This window comes from Kogia breviceps, chromosome 8 (assembly GCF_026419965.1).
Source record: "Kogia breviceps isolate mKogBre1 chromosome 8, mKogBre1 haplotype 1, whole genome shotgun sequence".
Lineage (NCBI taxonomy): Eukaryota > Metazoa > Chordata > Mammalia > Artiodactyla > Physeteridae > Kogia > Kogia breviceps.
This window is the reverse complement of record NC_081317.1, coordinates 95,907,500-95,933,152: the sequence shown is the minus strand read 5'-3', so window position 1 is coordinate 95,933,152 and position 25,653 is coordinate 95,907,500. Positions and strand designations below refer to the sequence as shown.

The window sequence follows — 25,653 nt, the reverse complement described above, 5'->3', positions numbered from 1 at the left end:
TATATATTATCTATGCTGTAAATTTACTTTGTTTTTTATTTGTTCGTTTATTTTAATGGGGACATACCTTTTCTCAGTGAGTTTAATTTTATTAAAAAGAATGTCTTTGTTGAGCCACAGAGTAAACAATCCCTTAAGGAATTCCTTACGTTTATTTTTATCTGTTCCAAAGTTATGATTCTGTGATAAACTCATAATTATGAAATTGTTAGTTTGCATATACTTTCAAGCCAGTGATCCTCAAATGTGATCTGCAGTCACCAAGGTGGGCATCCATGAAGTCACGATGATTTTCATAGCAGGAAAGTGTGATTTCCCCTTTTCCCTGGGTTGGCATTTGAATGATGGGACAGAAGCAGTGGTGGATAGAACTGCCAGCATCTTTTCAAGAACCGAGAAAGTGGCATCAGTCTGTAATCATTTATGTTAACAGGAATGGGTTTATTTGTATTATTCAATGAATAAATATTTTAAAAATTTTGTTGTTTCATTTTCTAATAGAATAACTATTGGTATATATATATATATAACCTTAACAATGCCTCCTTCTCTAAGAGTATAAAGGGGTCCTGAACCATGAAGTTTGAGAAGCATTACTTTAAGCACATGGTATATACATGAACAAACAAATATTATATTCAATCTGGTGCTGGTCTTTGGGAAGGAAAACTTAGATACTGTAATTCCTTTGATAGATAAATCTAGTCTGTCTTCAAGTTATATATGAATCTTAAGTAAATGTTCAGTTTGTTGCCTTAAAATTTTGTTTATAACTAGATTATATTTGTAAATAAAATACTTTGCAGGTGCTGACCTTAAGGAAAGAGTCAAAATGAATTCCAGTGAAGTTGGTCCTTTTGTCTCCAAAATAAGAGCAGTGATTAATGAAATCGGTAAGTACAATTAAATTCTCCTTTTAGCATGCTGAAGGTGACCTTAAATGTCAGAGTTTAAAAGTTGCACACTGTCTTTATGTATAAGCTTTGGCTAAAATATTTATATAGTTAGAAAATCATGACCTATAGCTGGTTGTAAAACAGCATGTAATATATTTAATTTGAAAAGTTGTGAAAAATTCTTTTATAATTAAAGATGCCTCCTATTTATGATGACATGGTATATAGAGGTAATTATTAGAAAACAAAGAATAATCTGGCATAAACCTTTGATATAAGTATTTATATTTCTTAAATAATTGCATACACAGACATATTTATAGATTGGGAATTTTTTTGTTCTTTACATAAATGGGATCATACTATCTCCTTGAGAATTATAAATTTCTGTGTAATGTTTATGTTTCAGTACATATCAATTTATTATTAACACTTTTTAATACATTACTAAATAGTAATCCATTGGCATAGTCTTATCCAAAATTTTAAACTATTTCTTCATTAATGAACGCTTAGGATGTTTTTGTTGTTTTGGTGTTTTGTTTTTGTGCATTTTTTGCTATTTTTGTTATTTATAATAAAGCAGTGATTATCTTTGTACAGTCTTTTAGAACATTAGTATGTATATTTATAAGATAGATTCCGAAACATGGTATTGCAGTTCTAAGTATCATGTGTTCATTTTACATTTTAATAAATCCTACTAGATTATGTTGCAAAAAGATAGTAATAATTTATATTCCCATCAATCACATGACAGTACCTGTTTCCTTATAGTCTTGTAGCATTTACTGTTGCTATTTTTTAAGTTTGCCAGAGTTAAAGAAAAAAATAATCTTAGTATTTTAATTTTCACTTTCTCAGATGCTAGTATATGTTTTCAGATTAGACTTGCCTTTCCCCTCCTTTAAATTGCCTTTTCACATTCTTTATCCTCTTTTCTGTAGCATTATTTAATAACTATTTACCTAAAGTCAATTCTGTATTAATCTTTTGTTGTTAAATGTATTACAGGTATTGCCTGTTAATGTTCCACCCTAATTCAATTCTAGGAGCTTTAATATCTAGAGGGTACTAAGTTCCCGTCATTATTATTTTTCTTTTTTCCTTGAAGATTTTCTTTGCTAATTCTCACACATCAATTCTTCCAAATGAGCTTAGAATTATTAATTTTAAAGTGAAGAAGAAAAATTCATGAGAATGCGATTGGAATTTCTATAAGTCTTGTTTATAAAGAATTGACATTTTTATGATACTGAATCTTTCCATCCATGATATGCATGGCTCTCATTTTGGGGGGGTGGTCATTCGTGTTTTAATGTTTGTCAAGAAAGTTTTCTTCACATTGGCTTTGTCTTGTATCTTTATTTCCCCTCAGATTTATCCCTAGCTATTTTATAACATTTATTCCTTTGAATGGGACCTTTTCACCATATTTCTGTTGAAGTCTGGTTATTGTTGTAGGTCCATAGGAAATTTGGTAAATTTTATGTGCTTGTATAAGTCATTGTTTTTTCTCAATTAATTTTCTTGTGTTTTCCAGAAAGCAAAAAAAGTTCATTATATATAAAAAATGCAATTTTTATCTCTTCTTTTTCCAGCATTTTAATCTTAACATATTTTTCATATATGCTCACATTGGCTAAGGTTCTTGGTACAGTATTCAGCTGTTGAAGAAATCATGTTCATCCTTACCTTTATTTGAGTTTAATGAATGCTTTTAATATTTTGCCAGTAAATATCAAGTTCAGGGAGTTTTCTATTTCAACTTGTTTAGGAGTTTGCTACTCTTTTCTAATCGAAAATAAGGGTTATAGTTTGTCAACTGCATTTTTGTTATGTGTCAGGATGGTATATATTAAAATTTGTCTCAGATTTTATTATACTGAATTGTATTAATAGACTTACTGATGCTGCACTGGCCTTGTATTACTAGAATAAACACTACCTGGTCATTGTGGTTCGTGGTTATTGTGGTTTTTAATATATATTGCTGGATTTAATTTTATATATTTTGATATAAACATACATGAGATGGGAATCTTCTAATTTTGTGTTTTGTGTTACCCTTTCTGGTTTGGTATCATGTTTATACAGCCTTCATAGAATGAAGTGAAAAGTTTTTCATCTTTTTCTGTACTATACAGGGAAATCATCTGTTATTTGAAAGATTAGAATTTGACCATGTGGCATCTTTTGGGGTCTTGTGTGGTTTTGTTATTGTTGTTTACTTTTTTTTTAGAGCTAAGTTTTTAAAAAATTTATGTGTTTTGATTTCTAGAATGTTCCTTGTCACCTTCATGACTTTTGTTTATCCTCTGCCAGTGTTATTGAAGGCTCTCCTCTTCTTCTCTCTCCATCTTCAACCACGTGGTGAAATAGATGTCTTTTGAGGCAGAGCATGGATTTGGTTTCCGTGTTGGTCAGAGAACTTGATCTTGGAAGTAAAAGTTGATGCTGTCTGTAACTCTATATATACGCTGGGATGAATGGCTAAGACTGGTTCAATTATAAACATTACGTTGATGTTTGTTCCCAGCCTCTTTCTATTTTATTCAATCTGAAATTGGAATTTTTCTGATGCTTTTTAAATGAAGAACTACTTTTTCTGTAGTGGATTTTTCTTTTCACTGGTTGAAGCTGTATTATTTCTGTTCTGGATCCTGATCCAGTACTCTTTCTTCCTATTCTATGAGTTCCCCAATATTAGGTAATGATACTTTTCACTACAGCATTACAATGGACATAAAATTTTTAAGATGTCTTTGGTGGTGACTTAGATTTTGAAGGGCAGGTAAAAACTGTCTTGATCAAATCTGTTCGTTTAGTACATTAAACTAGGGGCTAGGAAACTTTTTCTTAAAGGGACAGATAGCAGATATTTTAGGCTTTGCAGGGGTATTATGGTCTCTGTTACAGTTACTCAACTTTCTTTTTTTTAAAGACTTTATTTTTCAGGAGCAGTTTTAGGTTCACATCAAAATTGAGGGGTGGGTAAAGAGATTTCTCATATATCCTCTGCCATCACAATATGCATAGTCTTCACCCCCCATTATTAATATCTCACACCAGAGTGGCACATTGGTTACAATTGATGAACGTATGTTGACACATTATAATTACCCAAGTCCATAGTTTATGTTAGGGTTCACTCTTGGTGTTTTACATTCCATGGGTTTGAACAAATGTAAAATGACATGTACCCATCATTATAGTGTTGTGCAGAGTGTTTTCACTACCCTAAAAATCCTCTGTGCTGGCCTATCCATCCCTTCTGCCCTCTCTGGCAACCATGTTTTACTGTTTCCATATTTTTCCATCATATAGTTGGAATCATGTAATATGTAGCTTTTTCAGATTGGCTTCTTTCACCATGCATTAAAGTTTTCTCCATGTCGTTTCATGCCTTGATAGCTCATTTCTTTTTATTGCTGAATAATATTCCACTGTATAGATGTATCACAGTTTCTCCATTTACCTACTGAAGGACACCTTGGTTGCTTCCAGGTGTTGGCAACTATAAATAAAGCTGCTATATACATCTGTGTGCAGATTTTTGAGTGGACGTGTTTTCAACTCCTTTGGGTAACTACCAAGGAGCACGATTGATGGATCATGTGGTAAGAGTCTGTTTAGTTTTATAGGAATTTGCCAAACTGTCTTCCTAAGTGGCTGTACCATTTTGCCTTCCTACCGGCAGTAAATGAGTTTCTGTTGCTCTATATCCTTGCCAGCATTTGGTGTTGTCAGTGTTCCAGATTTTGGCTATTCTAATATGTGTGTAGTAGTAGATCTTAGTTGATTTAATTTGCATTTCTGTGATGACATATTATGTGGAGGGTCTTTTCATAGGCTTATTTACCATCTGTATATATTCTTTGGTGAGGTGTTTATTAATGTCTTTGGCTCAGTTTTTAATTGGATTGTTTTCTTATTGTTGAGTTTTAACAGTTCTTTGTATATTTTAGATAATATTCCTTTATCAGGTGGGTCTTTTGCAAATACTTTGTCCTAATCTGTTGCTTGTCATCTCATTCTCTTGACGTTATCTTTCGTAGTGCAGAAGTTTTTTATTAGGGTCAAACTTATCCGTTATTTCTTTCATGGATTGTGCCTTTGGTGTTGTATTTAAAGAGTCATTGTCATACCCAAGGTTTCTAGGTTTTCTCCTATTTTTTTTTTTTTTTTTTTTTTTGCGGTACGCGGGCCTCTCACCGTCATGGCCTCTCCCATTGCGGAGCGCAGGCTCCGGGCGCGCAGGCCCAGCGGCCATGGCTCACGGGCCCAGCCGCTCCGTGGCATGTGGGATCCTCCCAGACCGGGGCACGAACCCGTGTCCCCTGCATTGGCAGGCGGACCCTCAACCACTGCACCACCAGGGAAGCCCTCCTATTTTATCTTATAGGGGTTTGATGGTTTTGTGCTTTACAGTTAGATCTGTGATCCATTTTAAGTTAATTGTTGTGGGGTATAGGTCTGTGTCTAGATTCATGTTTTTGTCTCTGGATGTCCAGTTGTTTCACCACTATTTGTTGAAAAGACTATCAGTGTTCCATTATATTACCTTTATTCCTTTGTCAAAGATGAGTTGACTGTATTTATGCGATCTGTTTCTGGGCTCTGTGTTCTGTTCCTTTATTTGTCTATTCTTTTGCCAGTAACCGCACTGTCTTCAATTACTGTAGCTTTATAGTGACTCTTGACATTGGTTGCTGTCAGTTCTCCAATTTTGTTCTCTTTCAATATTGTGTTGGTTATTCTGGGTCTTTTGCCACTCCATATAAATTTTAGAATCAGTTCGTGAATATCCAGAAAATAACTTGCTGTGCTTTTGATTGAGAATTGCATTGCACAGGTTAAATTGGGCAGAATCTACATCTTGACAATATTGAGCTTTCCTATCTATGAACACAGAATATCTTCTCTCTATTTAGTTCTTCCTTGATTTCAAGCATTAGTTTAATTTCCTCATATAGATCTTGTACATATTTTGTTAGATTTATATCTTAAGTACTTCATTATTTGGGGTCTTAGTGTAAGTGATATTGTGTCTTTAATTTCAAATTTCAGTTGTTCGTTGTTGGTATATAAAAGAATAATTGACTTTTGTATATTTACCCTGTGTCCTGCAACCTTGGTATAATTGCTTATTTGTTCCAGGAATGTTTTTGTTAATTTTTCAGGTTTCTGCACATGATGCATGAAAATATCTTTTGCAAACAAAGCCAGTTTAATGTCTTCCTTCCCAGTCTGTATCACCTTTTATTTCCTTTTCTTGTTTCATTGCATTAGTAAGGACTTATAGTATGATGTTGAAAAGGACTAGTGACAGGAAACATCCTTGTCTTGTACCAGCTACTCAACTTTGACGTACAGTGCTCAAGCAGCCACAATGTGTAAACAAATGTGTGTTTTTCTGTTACATTAAAATTTCATGCATAGTGAAATTTGAATTCCATATAATTTTTATATGTTATGAAATAGTATTTTAAATAGATTTTTTTTCTACCTATTTAAAAATAGAAAAGCCATATTAGCTCACAGGTTGTGCTAAAGCAGACACACGGCCTGATTTCTTTCCTTTCTCCCTCTCACCTGCCCTTTCTCTCTCTCTCTGTCCCTCCCTCACTGCCATCCATCTATCCATCCATCTCAGATGTCTTCTATCTTTATTTTTTCTATTTTTTTTTTTTTTTTTTTTTTTGTGGTATGCGGGCCTCTCACTGCTGTGGCCTCTCCCGTTGCGGAGCACAGGCTCCGGACGCGCAGACCTAGCGGCCATGGCTCACGGGCTTAGTCGCTCCGCGGCATGTGGGATCTTCCCGGACCAGGGCACGAACCCGTGACCCCTGCATCGGCAGGCGGATTCTCAACCACTGCGCCACCAGGGAAGCCCTATTTTTTCTATTTTTAAGAATTAATTCTAGTCTTCCACTTTTTAAATTTATATAATAAAGAAAATCTACTGACTTTCAGTTCTAATTTGGATACATTGCTTCATGCTTGGCTCAGGGCTTTTCATTGGTTTTTGCTTTTCAGAGATGAAAGGTTTTAAGGCCTGTGTATCCTTTGATAGGGGTCCTAAGATATTATTCATGGAAACGGAGCATAAAGTTTACAGATGAGCTGGAGGGTGAAGGGAGTAGTAAGAAAAACAAAACAAAACAAAAACCAAAAGAAAGTTCATCAGATCCATAAAAAATATAAAAAGAAGCATAACCTTAGGACAAATTAAATAGTAAGGTGTTGAAATAAGTAATTACCATTAAACTTACTGTTGAAAGACATAGATGTTTAGATCTGATTAAAAAATATAAATAGGCTGTGTATTGTTAATAATAGCCACATCTGGTATAGTTCTTTTTATACCAGAAGATGACTAACCAAAGGAAAGAGGTATGTAGATACATACTTTGAGATAAAAAGGATTATTAGTAAGATAGTCACTGCATGTGATAAAAATTTAAATTTTTTAGGAAATGTCATACTGAACTTGTATGCACCTGAAAACAAAGATCTCAAAATGTACAAATAAAGCTATATTGGATGTATATAGGAGAAATTGTCAAATGCTCTGTCATTGTGGATAATTGCAACCCATCTCTCCCAACTTATCAATGAGGTCAGAAGACAAAGCTTAAAAATAAAGATTTGAGGGCTTCCCTGGTGGCGCAGCGATTGAGAGTCCGCCTGCCGATGCAGGGGACGCGGGTTCGTGCCCCGGTCTGGGAGGATCCCACGTGCTGTGGAGCGGCTGGGCCCGTGAGCCGAGAGGCCACAACAGTGAGAGGCCCGCGTAAGCAAAAAAAAAAAAAAAAAAAAAAAAAATATAAAGATTTGAACAACCTGAGTATCAAGTTTGGTTTAATATACTCTTAACCCCAAATTAGAGAGTATGTATACTTCTCATGAACATGTAAAACATTTATAAAAAGGAATCATGTGCTGGATCCTAAAATCTTCATTAAATTTCATAATGCAGTCTACAGCGACATGGATGGACCTAGATATTATCATATTAACTGAAGTAAGTCAGAAAGAGAAAAGACAAATATCATATGATATCACTTATATGTGGAATCTAAAATATGATACAAATGAACTTACTTACAAAACAGACTCACAGACATGGAAGAGAAACTTATGGTTACCAAAGGGGAAGGGAGTGGGAGGTATAAATTAAGAGGTTGGGATTAGCAAATACAAACTATTGTTTGTAAAATAGATAAACAACAAGGCCCTACTATATAGCACAGGGAGCTATATTCAGTACCCTGTAATAAACCATAATGGATAAGAATATGAAAAAGAATATATATATTTACAATGTTGTGTTAGTTTCTGGTGTACAGCCATCCTACACTGGGAAGACAAGCCCCCAGAATGTTTGGCTTTGAAGGCCAGCAGTGCTTACTTTTGGGAGAGCCAGAGGGCTGTGGGAAATAGAGACTCCACTCTTAAAGGGTACACACACAATCTTGCATCCTCCAGGACCTAAGGCAGAAGCAGTAGTTTGAGGAGAGTGTGATTCAGACGCAACTGCTGATCTTGGAGAGCCTCCTGGAGAGGCAAGAGGCAACTGCAGCTCACTCTGGCGACATAGACACTGGTGGCAGACATTTCTGGGAACTCATTCTACCATTAGGACACTGATGCTGGCAAGCACCATTTTGCAATTCTCCCTTTAGCTTATCAGCTCCAGGACCTGGCCCCACCCATCAGCCATTCACAACCAGTATTGGGATGCCTCAGGCAAAGCAACTAGCTGGGCTGGACACAGCCCTGCCCATCAGCATGCCAGCTGCCTTAAGACTCCCTGAGCCCACAGCCATCCTGGGACCTGGCCCTGTCCACCAGAGGGCCCAGGACCAAGCCCTGCACAGTAGTAAACCGCTCTAGTTCCCCCACCTGAGGTCCCTGCAGCTAGAGACCCTAGGACTTGGCTGTACACACCAGTTGGCCAGCACTAACCCTAGACCAACATCACCAGCCAGTGGGCAGGCACCAGCCCCAGGTCACCTTGGGCCCCATCCCTGCCCACCAGCAGGTTGATACACCAAGTCCATGACCTCCAGGACCCTGCAGCCAGAGACTCTGGGACCTGGCTTTGCCCACCAGTGGGCCAGCACTAGCCCCAGACCAACTTCACCAACTCGTTTGCAGGACCTGCCCTGGTGCACCCCACCCCCCATCCCACCCTAGGCCCTGGTACTGGTCCTGCCCACTAGCAAGCCAACACCAGCTCCAAGATACCTTGGACCTCTCAGCAGGCCTCCCTAGGATCCAGCCCCTCTCACCAACAGGACGACACCATCTTTGGGACACCCTGGGCCCTGTAGCCAGGTGAGTCGAGACTTGGCACCACCCACTAGCAGATCAACATTAGATCCAGGGACCCAAGCCCTGTAACCACCCACCCCGAAACCTGGCTCTGCCCACCAGTGAGCCAACACTAGCCTCGGGACCCCTTGGGGAATCCACAGCCAGCTGCCTTGTGACCCAGCCCTACCCAGCAGCAGCCGACAGCCTCTTCCTAAGGCAGGACCTGGCAACCAACTGAACTGGGGGTCAGCCACGCCTGCCAGACCATTCATAGTGGTCACCTTGCTATAACAGAAGGGCCCATGCAGTCTCCATAACGGGCACCCCTGGAGCATACAGCTGTGGTGACCAGATAGGAGTGTGCTGCTGGAACAGATAGGCCATCTCCTACTAAAGGGCAGTTCTCCAAGGTCAGGAAATGTAACCAAATGACCAAATGTTTACACATAGCAAAGAAATCAGGAGAAGATTGGATGAACAGAGTGAAAAGGTAGAAGTTTTTTTTTGTGTGTGTGGTACGCGGGCCTCTCACTGTTGTGTCCTCTCCCGCTGCGGAGCAGAGGCTCCGGACGCGCAGGCTCAGCGGCCATGGCTCACGGGCCCAGCCGCTTTGCGGCATGTGGGATCTTCCCTGACCAGGGCATGAACCTGTGTCCCCTGCATCGGCAGGCGGATTCTCAACCACTGCGCCACCAGGGAAACCCAAAGGTAGACGTTTTTAACAGAGAGTTATAAAATGACTAAACAGTTTAAGAATGTAATAACTGAAAGAAAAAATACACTAGAAGGAATCAACAGTAGATTAGATGATACAGAGGAACAAATTAGCTAGAAGATGGAGTAGTGGAAATCAATGAAGCTGAAGAAAAAGAAAAAAGAATAAAAAGAAATGAGGACAGTTTAAGAGACTTGTAGGACAGCATAAAGCATACTAACATTTGCATTATAGGGGTCCCAGAAGGAGAAGAGAGAAAGGGGAAGAGATCGTATTTGAAGACATAATAGCTGAAAACCTCCCTAACCTGGGAAGGGAAACAGACATCCCCAGGCCCAGGAGGCACAGAGAGCCCCAAACAGCATCAACCCAAAAAGGACCACACCAAGATACAATTCATTGTATAATTAAAATGGCAAAAACTAAAGGTAAAGAGAGAATAGAGAATATTAAAAGCAGCAAGGAAGAGTAACAAGTTACCTAAAAGGGAACTTCCATAAGATTATCAGCTGACTTCAGCAGAAACCCTGCAGAGCAGAAAGTAGTGGCATGATATACTTAAAGTGATGCAAGGGAAAAACCTACAACCTAAAATACTCTACCCACAAGGCTTTCATTCAGATTTGATGTAGAGGTCAAAACTTTTACAGACAAGAAAAGCTTTTAGCACTACCAAACCAACTTCACAAGAAATGTTAAAGGGATTCCTGTAAGCAAAAAAGAAAAGGCCATTTTTTTTAAACATCTTTATTGGAGTATAATTGCTTACAAGGATGTGTTAGTTTTTGCTGTATAACAAAGTGAATCAGCTATACGTATACATATATCCCCATATCTCCTTCCTCTTGCGTCTCCTTCCCACCCTCCCTATCCCACCCCACTAGGTGGACACAAAGCACCGAGCTGATCTCCCTGTGCTATGTGGCTGCTTCCCACTAGCTATCTAGTTTTTATTGTGATGGATGATGGAATAAAAACAACCATCTAGAGAAATAGTGGTATTTTTGAGAAGGGGAAAAATTGTAACCTGGAGTGATTTTCACCTCAAGAATAAACATTTCAGGCATGATAAAATTTTAATATGATAATGTCAACAGGTAAAAGAATGTTAGGGAATTCAAGATAATTAAGTTATAAGAATGTCATCTGATCTGTATTTCAGAATTCCAAGACCCTTTGCTCAGCTCTCCGCAGCCACTGTCCAAAGGGCAGTTGTTCAACTATCTGTCAGGGCTCATCCTGAAAGGACACTGGGAAAAATGAAAACATGAGGAGAGGGTTTTGGGCAGTACTTTTTTTGTTGTTTTTAGATAGATTAATAAGGGAAAGGGGTTTCTGATTTAGCATTGTCTGAGATTCTAATAATATCCCCTCGATCCTGGAGACCACATTAGCTGGTTTTGGAATTTACCTACAAGAAAGCAAATTTACTTTTCTAAAATAGAGCCGACCAGCAGGCCCGTATATTCATCGATCAATGAACATTGGCACTCCAGGGAGCCTCCTTAGATCCTTGTTAAATTTCCATATATGACTCACTGTCTTCCTGTAAAGCCAGCTCTGACCATTCCTCCTTGAAACGGATCGTAAGAGATTACTATGAACAATTTTTCACCAATAAAATGGACAACCTAGAAGAAATGGAAAAATTCCTATAAATGTACAATCTCCCAACAGTGAACCAGTGAGAAATAGAAAATATCAACAGACTAGTTACCAGTAATGATATTGAATCCATAATAAAAAGACTCCCAACAAACTATAGTCTAGGACTAGACAACTTCACAGGTGAATTCTACCAAACGCTTAGAAAAGTGCTAGCACCTACTCTTTGTTAACTATTCCAAAATATTTACAAAGGAAGGAATGCTTCTGAACTCATTCTACGAAGCCAGCATCACCTTGATACCAAAACCAGACAAAGATATCACATTAAAGTCATATGTTTTTCTCAATAGATTGATAAAAAGAATGAGAGATGTCAAATCTATCATAGATAAAGCTAAAGGTAAACTAAGAAGGGAGCTTTCTTAGCCTGGTATTTCCTAGTAAAATGTAAAAGTGGTCTCCTAAAATCAGGAAAAAACAGGGGGCCTGTAATCACCACCTCTGTTCAACATTGTTCTGAAAATCCTGGCATTTGTGGAAAGCAGGAAATAGAAATAAAATAATGACTGAAAAATAAGAACTATAACACTGTCTTTCTCAAGTGATGGTCTCTATTGAAAATCTAAAAGGATCCACAAATTATTAGAAATAACGAGTGTTGCAAGATGGCTGAATATAAGATCCATATTAAAAAATAATCAATTGCCTTTTTTCCAACAGCAACAGAGAAAAGATATCAGTCAGAAAAAGATATTATTGACAGTAGGAACAAAAATGAATCTAGAAACATATGCAGGCTGTATGGAAAAATTGAAACATTATTGTAAGACATTTGAAAAATAGAGACATTATCTTCTTGAATAGGAAGATTCAGTATCTAAAAGATGATTCTCACAAATGATTCAATGTACAGATTTAACTTAAAAGTACATTAATTTTGTGAGGAACTTGATGAGCATAAAGAGCCCCCAAAATAGCCGAACATTTCTAAAGAAGAAGAAAATGAGGGTCCTTGCCTTATTAGTACTCGATTTATTTTAAAGATATGGAAATTAAGATGGTATATTACTGGCTTTGGGGTAGACACTTTGACCAATGGAGTGGAATATAGAACCCAAAACAGGCCCATAGAAGTAGGGGAACTGATAAGGAGAGAGAAGGCATTAAGATCACTGGGGGATGGCAAAGATTTGACTACATGTATGAGGTAAAACAAACTTATATGATCTTGATGGAGTGAAAAATTTCTTAAACACAAAGTACAAAACAAAAGGAAAGGTTGATAAGTTCTATGAAATTAAGAACATCCGTTCATTAAAAGACACTGTGAAGAAAGGAGAAAGAAAAGCCACAAAGTGGGAGAAAAGACTTGAAACACGTAGCTGCCAAAGGATTCGTGTATATGTACATGCAGACATGGATCAACACATGCATACATACATGCAGCCGGGAAATCAATAAGACAGAAAAATGTTTCACACAAGAGGAAAGGGAAATTGGAAGTAAACATATGGAAAGATGATCAACCTCATATGCAATCATAGAAATGCAAATTAATACCACAGTGGGATGTTATTTTGTATTTACCAGATTAACCAAAAATTCTTATGCCTGACATTACCAAAGTTAGCGGGGAAGTGGATCACCAGGAAGTTTTATACACTTTCAATGGGAGTATAAATCAGTGTAACTGATTAGGAAAAGTTTGTTGGTGTTATCTTACAAAGTTGAGCATCCACATCCCAAAAGAGTCAATAGTTCACATTTTTATGGAGTATTTACCTAGAAGGGTGACTTTAAGACTGTTTTTACTAGACAGTAACAAATATACTTACAATTTGGTCCAGTAAACACATAGGGGTGGGTGGGTATCAAAGATTCAGGAAGTAATTACCTTTCTTTGTGCATTGCAGTTTGATACTCTTATTTTTAAAACTTCCTGATTTTGGTCTTCTAAGGAATGATTTGCTACTTAGAGTTTGTGTTTTTTTGTTTTGTTTTGTTTTTTTCGGTATGCGGGCCTCTCACTGTTGTGGCCTCTCCTGTTGTGGAGCACAGGCTCTGGACGGGCAGGCTCAGCAGCCATGGCTCACGGGCCTAACTGCTCCGCGGCATATGGGATCTTCCCGGACCGGGGCACGAACCCGTGTCCCCTGCATCGGCAGGCGGATTCTCAACCACTGCGCCACCAGGGAAGCCCGCTACTTAAGTAAGAGTTTGAAACAGCACTATGCTATAGGCATTTTGCATGTGTCCAGGGAAACTGCTTATACCAGGATATAAGAAAAATACTGTTTATAGTAGCAATATTGTTCATGGTAAAAAGCTGAAAACAAACAAATTTCAATGACAGGAGAATGGATAGATGTTTTGGTATATTTGTACAGTTGGACATGGGCAGCCTTGCAAATAAATAACTTACACATGTAATGGCAAAGATAAATCTTTGTAAAATGTTGAATTAAAATAACATAATTTTTTCTAAAACTAAAAGCAATGCAAAACAGTATATAGTTTAGAGATGTGTAAATGCAATGAAATCACATACATATACATGCACACACAGAGGAAAAATATGAGAATGATAAACACAGACTTCGGTGATTAGCTTTGGGTTTGAGAAGGCAGGTGGAAGAATAGGTGAAGAACACCTGGGCAGATAGGGTATTAGTCCTGACCTGTTTCTTACTTTGGTGATTTTAAGGGAGTTTGTTATTATTATGCTTCATTATATATACATGCTACATATATTCTTTATATTTGTCAAATTAGATCAATGTTTTTAGTAGCTTCATATATCTTGAGTTCTGCAAACCTTTCTTACGTTATTTCTTGAATAATTTTCTGCATTTTTTCTTATATTCTTTTTTCTTATTTTCAAGAGAAGCCAGAATCCTAGATTTTTAGAAAATATCTCCTAGTTTTAAGGTTTTTCTTGAGAAGAAACCCTTTGAATGTCAAACAAAATTGGTTTATGGACCCGATTTGCACATAGGCCTTCAGCTTTCTTCTTGGTCCTTATGCTATAGTTCTCCTAGAGAAGGGCTTCCCGGGGCTATTTTTTCCATGGGTGGAAATGGTTTGTCTGGTGGATGTTAATGGATGCTGGTGGAGGAGGATCCTGCATTGTACTCTTGGGGCTGTTTTATATGTACATGTGCTGGCGCCTGTTCATATGGACTCGAGGATTGTTAAATTTTCAGGAATTTTGTGAGCTGGTTTTCAACAACCATACATATCTTGAAATTGGTCATTGTAGCAGTATCAGTAATAGTACAAATCAGAATATATCCTAAAAAGTGTTTGATACCACTTTCCCCTTTTGTTTCATTATATTGTCATTTTCCACATTTAGAGTATCTTTCTCTGTGGTCTGAAGGTTGAATGGACTTTATTCTTGGCCACAGTGACTATTATGCTGTGCTTGTTTTTAATAAAAGAGAGTCTATAAGGAACTTAGAGGTACTAGACTCATTTGAAAGCTATTTTATTAAAATAGAGGTCAGAAAGAAGTTCTGTGTTTTGTGTCACTAAATTCCTTACTTTACTTTCCCTAGCTTCTTAGAAAGCGTCTTCTTAAGAAGTAACTCCAAAATCCTAGAACAAAATTTAGGTCTTTTGCTCTTTTCAAAGGAAAAAAAAAAAAAACCTCTTATGGCCCTTTTTTGAGATGTTTTATTCTAAAGAAATTATCATTTTTAGAAGTCCTCACTGCCCCCCTTCAGGTATGGGATGTGTAGGTTGAAAGCAGTTAACTGACTATTTTGAAATATTAGGCATCAGCAAGTCAGCATGGTTGCACAATCATGAGATGATCCCAATCTAATAACGGCTGTTGTTCCTGAACTTACCATCCCTCCTCCAGGTGCATGATGTGGGTACCTCACTATTGGGACCTCCATTGTGCAAATTAGTAGTATAGAATATGCTGTTCTAGAGAAGAGGTGTTTATCTACTTATGACTAGTCTTTCTGTAATTAGATGGTATTTCATGAAGAGCTAGAAAACATTTTTAGATTCCTTGTGAAGTAGAAACTCTGAGAGGGCAGGCCCAGTTCTCTCAAGTTGAGGCCTCAAGGAGTTGCTATCTAATAAAAAAAATATTTAAAATAGGTTTTCACCAGAATTAAAAATTGTAGAATCTAGTGTGATGTGGATATTTTTATAAATAATCTTCTACAGTATTCTTTAAAATGCCAGGCATTTCTGGCTTCCTTTTCCTTTTTTGCTGATGAAATAAAATTGCAAAAGCTTTAATTTAGCTATGTAAATGCAGAACTGAATTTGCATTGAAATACAGGTAATTATGTTAAAAGGCTGGATCACAAAATTCATCTATCTAACTAACATCTTTTTTTTTTCTTAAGATTTTGTTATACTGTAATGTTTTATAAAAGGAAATAATTTAATTTTGAAAGTTTTCAAATTCTCTGATTAGCTTTTCTTCATGTGATTGAAAAACCTCCTGTTCTTATGCATTTTTCTATTAGAAAATACTGTCTCTCTGGGTCAAATACATAGAAAATATTTTGGTACAACAGAAGAGAAAAATTTTGTATGAAAAATCCTATGTAAATTTTATGGGATAAACCTCATCTCAAGTAGTGCTTCTCATTTATTTTACTTTTGATGGCATGATTTTGAATTTTAGAATTGAGACACACTTCACTTGAAGTTTCGAATTGAAAGGCTCAAAGCAATATGAAACAAGTCACTCCTAATTTAAAAATAAAGAAAAACCCACCACAATATAGTGGAAACACACTTCTGTCAGACTTTTATCTTTGCTGCCTTTCTGCAGGGGTTTGTTATTGGAATCAAACTCTTTGCCTATCCCAGCCTGGCTAGCTTTGTACAAGAGAGTATTCTTTAATGTTTTTGTAACTACATGATCTGTCTTTCTTTCTGTCATCTTTATCTTAAGCTAGAAGTTTTATTTCATAATATAAAGTTTTTCTTATGTAAGAATATCAGCTCAGCATAACATTTTCTCAGAGACATTGCCATAGATGTTTATTTCGTTGTAGCAAAGTTAAATTTTGTACATTCCCCAAATCTAGTGAGTTTCTATGAATTGTTTTGATATATGTTTATTAAGGCATACCATTTGTAAATCTCTTGATGTAGATTCTAGTCCTCTCTCGACTGTATGGTACTTTTCCTATCTCCTCTCTGTTGTGAGAACAGAGTGGGTTTTTTCCTCCACCTGTACCTAGTATCTAGCATAGTAACCTGCACGGTAGATCCCCAGTTGAAAGAGTAAATTGACTGGGATCCTATTGGTGTAGACAGGTGACCCAAGCTGTACTGCTTTCCTCTCATCTTCAGATTGGACTCTCTCCTGGAATACCCTTCTGTCTGCCTGTACCTAAAATTCAAAGAATTAGGCCTGTACTGGCCTGAGTTTGATTCTGTCTCTTCCATCCCAGTTCATGTTGTTTCCAGGATGTGACTGAGGATGATCTTAGAAGGAACATGGATGGAGCAGTTTGATTAGTTACTGTGATTCGTAAAGTAGGATAGCTGCCCCTTTGCTGGTTTAGAGTTGGAGGTGTAGCTTAGGAGTTCAAGTTTGAAATGTGAAGTTAGTTGATACTTAGTAGACATCCAAGTGCAGATGTCATGGAGGCAACAAGATAGGAGTTTGGAGTTTAGGCAAGTAGTCCAGGCTTGAGATGTAAATTTTGGAGTCATCAGAATGTTGGTGCTATGTGAAGGCTTGGTAATGGGTGAGGCACCTAGAAAGTTACTGTAGAGAAGAAAGAAGTCTACCAAACCTGAGACATTATAATGTGTCAAGTCTGGGATGAAAAAGAAGAACCATAAAGGAGACTTAGAAGGATCAGCCAGGGTAGGGAGGTAGGAAGAAAACAGTATTCTGAAAACCCAACGGAAGAAAGTCTTTCATGAAGACTGATTGATCAAAAGCTGCTGGTAGGTCAGGTAAGGTGAATGCTAAAGAATTGACTTGAATTTGCAACATGGTCATTACTGGTGACTTTAACCATGTACCCTCTTGGAAACAAGTGTTGAGGCTACTATGGGCAGCTGCTTATTTGGCTGGCAAACGATGAAAAAGCTCCATCGCTTAGCAAAGCTCCCAAAGCAATTTTGGGAGGCACCCTAATTTGACTTGCTGGGCTTTTTGGTTGTAAATCCATTTAGAAAAAACTAGTTATCTGAAACTTATCCTGGTTATGGAAAATACTTCCCATAATTTGATTTCTTGTAAGTAAACTACAAATGAGAGTATTTGGAAAAGTTTTCCTCAAAAAAACACACACTATATATATATATATATATATATATATATATATATATATATATATATATATATATATACACATATACATATAAATGTATATATATAAACCTTTCTGTGAAGCATAACATCTGATTTATTGTGGCTTAATATTAGTCTCTGATGCTAATTTATCATGGTTTAATAATAATCTCTGGTATAAATTCAGAGTTTTTGAATATGAATAAAGTATAATAATTTTTTGCCAAAGTTCAAAGTGTTGTTTTTGTCACTTCATGCATTTAGTCATTATATTCTTTTTAATTACATAAAACGTTAAACCAAGAAATGTGCTTGTAAAGCTATAAATCCACCCAAAACTCTTTCTAGTATCCCATTTTAGGATTTAGATTCTTTTTTAAAGCAAATGAATTTTTTTTAAAATACATTTATTTTTTAGTAGTGTCAGGTCTTAGTTGCGGCAGGCGGGCTCCTCAGCTGCGGCATGTGAACTCTTAGTTGCGGCATGCATGTGGGATGCAGCTCCCTGGCCAGGAATCGAACCCTGGTCCCATGCATTGGGAGTGCGGAGTCTTAGCTACCGCACCACCAGGGAATTCCCAGGATTTAGAGATTCTTGAGTAATGAATACAAAAGAGCTTTCATAATTTCTAGGTATATCCGTTTTAAACTTTCCATTTGATTTAGAGGCATCTGATACTTATTCACGAAAAATCCAGAGGGTTTCTTTTTTTTTTTTCCTACAGTTTAAGTTTTCACCATTATAGAATTCAAAGCTTTTTCAGATTTCTTTTTTGTTTTACTTTATCTGAAATAAAACTGATTCTGAAAATACTTAATTGTTACCACAGTGACTGTTATAATTTAAGAGATTATGCACTTGTTATATTTTCTTTGCTATTGCCTAAATGATTATTTGATTTTTATTTTAGATGTCGTGTATTAAGAATTGATTAGTGAAGAACATTTTCAAAGTTTGCAGAATTGTTTGTTGGTCAGCAGGTTGAGCTGTTTAAAAATCAGTAATTAATTTAGTTAGATTGGATGCAATCCAGTTTATATTTTACTCTCCCCCCCCATTTGATGTTATTACAAATTAGAAATTGGAAGTACTGAATTATGGTATGTGAAAGATTGATTAATGAAATACTCTAGTTAGCTACCTTTATTAGTTTTCCAAGTCGTAACTTACAGATCTCAATTTTAGTTTCCTTTATCCTCTTGCCAAGAATGATGGAAAACTGACACAGCTATCTAGGAATCAGTTGTTTCCCTTATGAGTTGTTAACATCCCCTATTTATTGATTTGTAATCTAGAATAGAGTAGTTACACATCACAGTATGCAACTGATGGTTTTTCTTCTCTTTTTGGAATTTTATTGCCTTTGCTGACTTTCATTAGGTGTTAATTACATTATGACTGTAATTTTGTGAAAATTACAATGTTTTCCTAACTATAGCAGGAGTAATGGGCTTATCAACCAAGCTCTGTCACTTACTCTAAAATATTACCCTAGAATATTCTAGAATTTGACAAGTCCCCCCAAAAAATCATTAGAAATTTTTTTTTGTCTTTTTCATGGTTGTTAGCTTTTAATTCCACAGGTAATATCTGAGTATGTGTTTAATGTAAAAATTTAAAACCCTTTTAGCAGCTTTCCCTCATTCCTTTTCTCTCCACGTAAGTAATTACTGCTAATATGCTAATTTAATATGTATATTTTGGGGCCTTTTCCTGGCTTTTACTTGAATATATATTTACATACATACATTGATATAGGTTATGTACAAATATGTGTATATATGAAAAGAACCACATAAACAGGTTTTTTAATGTTATTTTTGGAAATTTTTAGTTTTCTAGGAATTCATCCATTTCATTTAGATTTTCAAATGCATTGGTTTAAAGTCATCCATAATATTCTTTTATTTGTTAAATATCAGGAGAACCAACAATGATGTCCCCTTTTCATTCCTGATATTGGTAATTCATGTCTTCTCTTTTTCTTTGATCAGTCTCTCCAGACGCTTTTCAGTTTCATTATACATTAAAAAAAATCTGTATTGAGCTTTGTTCTCTATTGTTTCTGTTTTATTATTCTCTATTCTGGTTTTTATTAATTCCTTTTTTATTCAGGTTTAATTTGCTGCTTTACTTTAGTTTATTTATTTTTTTAATTGAAGTATAGTTGATTTACAATGTTGTGTTAGTTTTTGGTGTACAGCTAAGTGATTCAGTTATATATTAATATATACGTGTGTGTGTGTGTGTGTGTGTGTGTGTGTGTGTGTGTGTATTCTTATTCTTACAGACATAGAAAACAAACTTATGGTTACCAAAGGGGAAAGGGGGTGGGGGAGGGATAAATTGGGAGTTTGGGATTAGTAGATATAAACCACTGCTTTATTTTAAACTCATTCAGGTGGATCTTTATTTCACTTATCTTCTGCCAATTAGACATATATTAGACCTTCTTACTATATCCTTTATTTCTGTATTTTCCATCTGTTTGTTTTTCCTTACCTCTCTGTGAATAGTTTCTTGTCACCCATCTACCAGCTCACTAGTTTTCTTGTAAGCTGCATCTGATTTGTTATAAACATTGAGTTATTTTATTTCATTTTGTTTTCGTTCTTTAAAAAATGTTTTGTCACTTTTTATAGTTTACAGTTTCCTGCTTGGCTTTGTGTCTTTGACAATCAGTGTTTGATGATTTTGGATCTCAATTTTACATGGATCTTTTTCTTCTTAATTTTTTTTCTACTGGTTCTTACTGTATCTTGTTTCCTTGGTTATTCTTTGGCTGTGTGGTAGACACTGTATTTGAAAAATTATTTCTGGGAATAGTTTAGAATCTAGTTTACTCCAATGTGGATTTTTATCACTGCAATTTAAAAAATGACTTCCTAATATTGTTTGCTATGGGTATACCATAATGTATACAATTATTCCTTTATCGATGGGCTTATAGGTAGTTTTAAGTTTTTTACTATTATAAATAACAATGCAGAAAATATCATTATACATATTACTAGGGTATCTGAGGGAGCCTTAATAAATAGAAATCATCCTCTCTGAGGTTTGGAATAAATTGAAAAATAAAATAAAAAGTAGGAAAAAAGGCAAAATATTGTCTTTATTACTGATATGATCTTTATTACTTTATTACTGTTCAGTTGAAGGTTGTGGCTTTAGATCTGTTGATAAGATTTGCTCATTTGGATCTCCAGCGTTAGACCAGCTTACCCCAGTCAGAGCTACACAGAAGCCCTGGCCACCTCCCACAGCAGTTGGCCCAGATGCAGCATCGCATAACTCACAGGGCACTTTTCATGTAGGCATGGAGGAGAACCTGTGTTCTTGGAGGCCAGGTGCATTTCCAAAAGAAGGAAGAAGGAGGGAATAGTTGAGCCAAGAATATGCCCATTTATTCATTTTTGAATTAGCCATTTAGATAAAAAATAATTTGTTACACTAGAAGAAATTTGGGGGCAAAAGTTATAGGAGAGGAGAACCCACCTCTGTAATGCTGTATATATTTAGTATGTCAGGGAAGAAGAGAACATCTGTATGACCATGTACACTGGACACTTTCCAGTTGGGAAAGTGAGTGGCTTTGTTAGACAGTACCTCTGGAGGTACTGTCTGGAGGCAGGTGGCTGGAGCCTGCACTCCTGCTAAACTGATCCTCACACGTTGAGCCAACTCTCTGCTAGCTTACTAAAATGGTGAAGAAAATGTGCCTCCAGGCCACCCATATGTGTTTGTCTATAATTAGTTAGCAGTTTTGTTGTTATTTTCTAGTTTACTTATTGCATATTGGTCAGAGAATGGCTGTGACATTTGTACTGTTTTGAATTTATTGTGTTTTTGCTTTGTGGTTGCTGTGTTATTTGGTGTATAGGTATTTTATCACTGCTAGATCCTTATTGTGGATTTTTGCTTTATTAAGCCTTAATAAGTACCTTTTTTGTTTGTTTGCTTATTTAATGTTTACCCCAGTGTTGCCCTTATTTATTAAGGTTATGAGATGTTTTCTTTGTATTTGACTGTGTATTTGACATCTTTCATATTTTTAAAATATTATTTTCTGTTTTGTTTTAGATGTTTCTCTGTTGTTCTGCTTGTTAGCTGGGTTTTGTTTTGTGATTCAGTTGGAGTCGTTTTCTTACTTGATGGTTATAGCTTCTTAACTGTATTGATATGTTTGGTGTTAGGTCTGTCATTATGATTTCCTATGCCTTCTGATTTTGATGATTTTACATTTAAAAAAATAATCTTAAATATGCTGTATGTTTTCATGGTTCTGTTTATAGGTTTATTCTAATAATGGGAAAGGGTTGTATTTTTGTGTCACCTGGTTATCTTTATTATTAGAACTTTAGTGTACTTGGTCCTCTGTTCCTTTAGAAAGTTCTGTTGACTTCTTACTATGAGCAGTGATGGAATTGGCATATTTCCAGTTTTAAATTCTTTCCTCCCACCTTTCTCTTATCCCATCATATTTTCTTACTGTTTTCTTTATAATTCTAAATTGAATCATCTGTATTACTTGATTTATCAATTTTAAATTATATCTCTCTTGTTTATAAAAGATCAGGGAACTAATGTACTTTCTTTTGTTTATCATTTTTGTATTAATCAAGTCATATACTTTTTAAAAACAGGTTTATTGAAGTATAATTGACATACAATAAATTGCAACTTTGAAGTGTACAGTGTGGTAACTGCAACCTGTGAAACATAACCATAATCGAGATGGTAAACATATCCATCACCCCTAGAAGTTTCCTTATGGCCCTTGGTAATCCTTTTCTTCTTCCCCTCCCTGCCCTGCACCTGTCCCCAGAAAACTAGTGAACTGCTTCATAACACCAGAGACTAGTTTCCACTTTTGAGAATTTTTTATAAATGGAATAATGCATTAATTTTGTATGTTATCTTTTAGTCAGCATACTTTTTTTTGAGATTCATCCATATTTATCATGGATCAATAGTTGGTTCATTTTTATTGTTGAGTATTGTTCCCTTGTATGGATGTACCACATGCTGACATTTGGGTTGTGTCCAGTTTGGGGCAGTTACACATAAAGCTGCTACAAATATTTGTATGTAAATCTTGACCATCTTTACCTTTACTACTGTTACCCAAAGAATTAAGGCCCTTACTGCTTCTTTCTGTCAATTTTGTGGATTGATGAGATTGTCAGGTTCTCTGGGGATTAGAGGAGGTATCCAGAGCTTTGCCTGGGAATCTTCTTTTAAATGCAAATCCTGGTTTTAGTAGGTCTGGGTGAGACCTGGTATTCTACATTTTTAACAAGCTTCCATGGGAAGCTTGGTCCACAACCCCACTTTGAAGAGCAAGGATATAGACCCTGAGAGTTAATGAAACAGGGCAGTAAGGCTGTTTTTTTCCTACAGGTCAAAAAGTAAACTACTTCTAGTGTTATACTTTTATTAGCAACAAAATAACTACATTTGCCTTGTCAAGCAGCATTTAAAGTGCCAGGGGCTCTATTCCATCTGAAGTAGCAGTTGACAGTGGAAGTCATTACTCAGTTACACTTATAATCTCCCAGACAAGGCTGTTGATGGGAGCATGTGGGGACTTAACCTCAGCAGCATCCCCTCTCTGCATTTCCCCTAGGGAGGCTTTATTTGATTTGGAATTTTGGTAGGAAGGGGATGCTCAGGTGTTGGTTCTTCCTACTTTAATAACTTATATATTCATATACTGGGTACAGTCTGGGCTAGGGGTTCCCAGGGAAAACTCAAGTCAGAACTCTGTTATAGTCATCTGGCTGGTGCCTTGCATCTGGCTCCTGAGGTTTCCCCAGTTGGATTCACTGAACTGTGGTGTTGCTCTAGGTTTCCAAGAGTTAGAAGAGCACAGAACCAGTTTGCTTGTCAGAGTTTCTTAGGAGTCTCAGCATTTCCCTTTCCTCAGGTACATGGTTGCACGTCCTTTGGAAAGGATGGCTAACAATGCTGTGTCCTTCCTCAGGGACTCTGGGTCTGGGCTGTAAGAACTGGTGATAGGCAATAATGGGTACAGGGGAGAGCCTGGAGCCAGACCATCTGTGCTCCAGTTGTGGCTATTATCCTGGGCAACTAACAGCAACTGCTCAACCCAGTAATAGTTCTGATGTCATAAGGCTGGTGGGAGGTTTAAATAATATTTCTGAGGTGCTTAGGAGAGTGGCCAGACATAGTAAGCACTTTCTACTATTTTGCTAGATCCATAGGTAGCTGCGTAGAAAGATAGGAAGGCATGTGTGTAAGTGGTAGGCTTAGAAAAATCAAGCAGCTTTTCTCATATTGCACAGTGGTCACTTTTCTGAGTCCTGGGAAGGGTGGCTCCCATTTGTGGGCCTCCAGCCCCCAGTGTGATGAGGTGAGTGTGTTTGTTGGCGTCTAGTAAGGCCTGTTCCTTTCTCAGCTGCCCTGGCTGGACCTCCAGAGAGCCAACGTGCAGCCAGCATGCAGGCTTTGGGCAGGAGTGGTTTTATTTTGTTTTTTTGTGGTTCCTTTGAAACTTGATGATGGCAACTTAACCTGAAGATAAAGTTTTAGCTGAAATTAGGGATAATTTGGAATTTATTATAACTTTCAGTTAACCTTGATTTTATTTCTATTCTCCTTGAATGATTTCAATAAAGTCAGACTTCTGGTATTACTAGATGGGCATTTGTTTTGAAACATTTAATTCTGTGTTTTCTATAAGAACACTATTCTTCAAGCAAAACCAAATTTAAAACTCATGACTGACACTAGCAGTCCCTTAATAATCACATTGTTTATGTTTTTCTAGAAACATCTGAAAACCTACATTATGTACTGTATTTATCTCAGAGCTGAAAGGAGCCCCTCACTTGCCTTTCCCCCACGTTTGTGGCCTCTGACTCCAGTTATGCTCGCAGAGGGTGTCCTGCAGACTCTGGAGTAGACAGGGCCTGCCTTGTAGCTCATTTATTTTCTCTTAAAATAGCAACACTTTAATTGTTTGCTTTAATTATATTTTTAGGAGAATTCAAAGGACGATTATCTTCTTTGTCATACCTGGCTCATTTCCTGGTGCTAAACTCAAAATAGTATCTAATCCTGTTGGTTGCATAACACATTGAGTCATCATTTCTTCCTATTGCTGTTGGAAATAGCCACTGCTCGTGGTGGTTCCCGTTTCATTCAGTCGCACTCTGATACAACTGCCAATTTGATATTTCTCGGTTCTTTGAAACTGATAATCTGCCTTTCGGATGTTTGTTTTATTGAGTTTTCTCTAAGATTATTAAGTGCTACCAAGGAGAAGAAATACTATGTATAAAAACAAGCATATTAGGTAACTATGAAACTAGCATGTACTTTGAGGTCACTTATATTTTCCTGAAAAAAGGTTATAAGAAAAAAATCTTTCAGGGAAATAGTAGGATTATATAGAACGTCAGGACTTAAAATTTTGTAAAATGATTGAAATTTAATTATTCATTGAATGCTAATTCAGTTCTATTTAAATAATTCTTTTAGTAGGAAAAATTTTATAGTCAGCTTTACAGAATGCTAATTTATGTTAATATTCAAAAGTACCAAGTAGTTTACCTGTTTAATGATTTGAGAGTATTAATACCCTATTTTCCGTGTTCTTTGTAATATAAGGACCCCACATTTCTTGTCATTTTTATTATATATATATATATATATATATATTTTTTTTTTTTTTTTTTTGCGTTATGTGGGCCTCTCACTGTTGTGGCCTCTCCCGTTGCGGAGCACAGGCTCCGGACGTGCAGGCCCAGCGGCCATGGCTCACGGGCCTAGTCGCTCCGCGGCATGTGGGATCTTCCCGGAC

General features: G+C 36.6%; 1 protein-coding gene across 2 annotated transcripts in view; it reads left to right on the top strand.

The window, feature by feature from the left end:
- Nucleotides 1–25,653, top strand: part of AUH (AU RNA binding methylglutaconyl-CoA hydratase) — a 169,613-nt gene that overhangs the window by 60,689 nt on the left and 83,271 nt on the right. For both annotated transcript variants that reach the window (XM_059071221.2, XM_059071223.2), the window contains one exon: nucleotides 807–893. In XM_059071221.2, coding sequence (XP_058927204.1) covers nucleotides 807–893 — 87 coding nt within the window. The remainder of the gene's footprint in view (nucleotides 1–806; nucleotides 894–25,653) is intronic.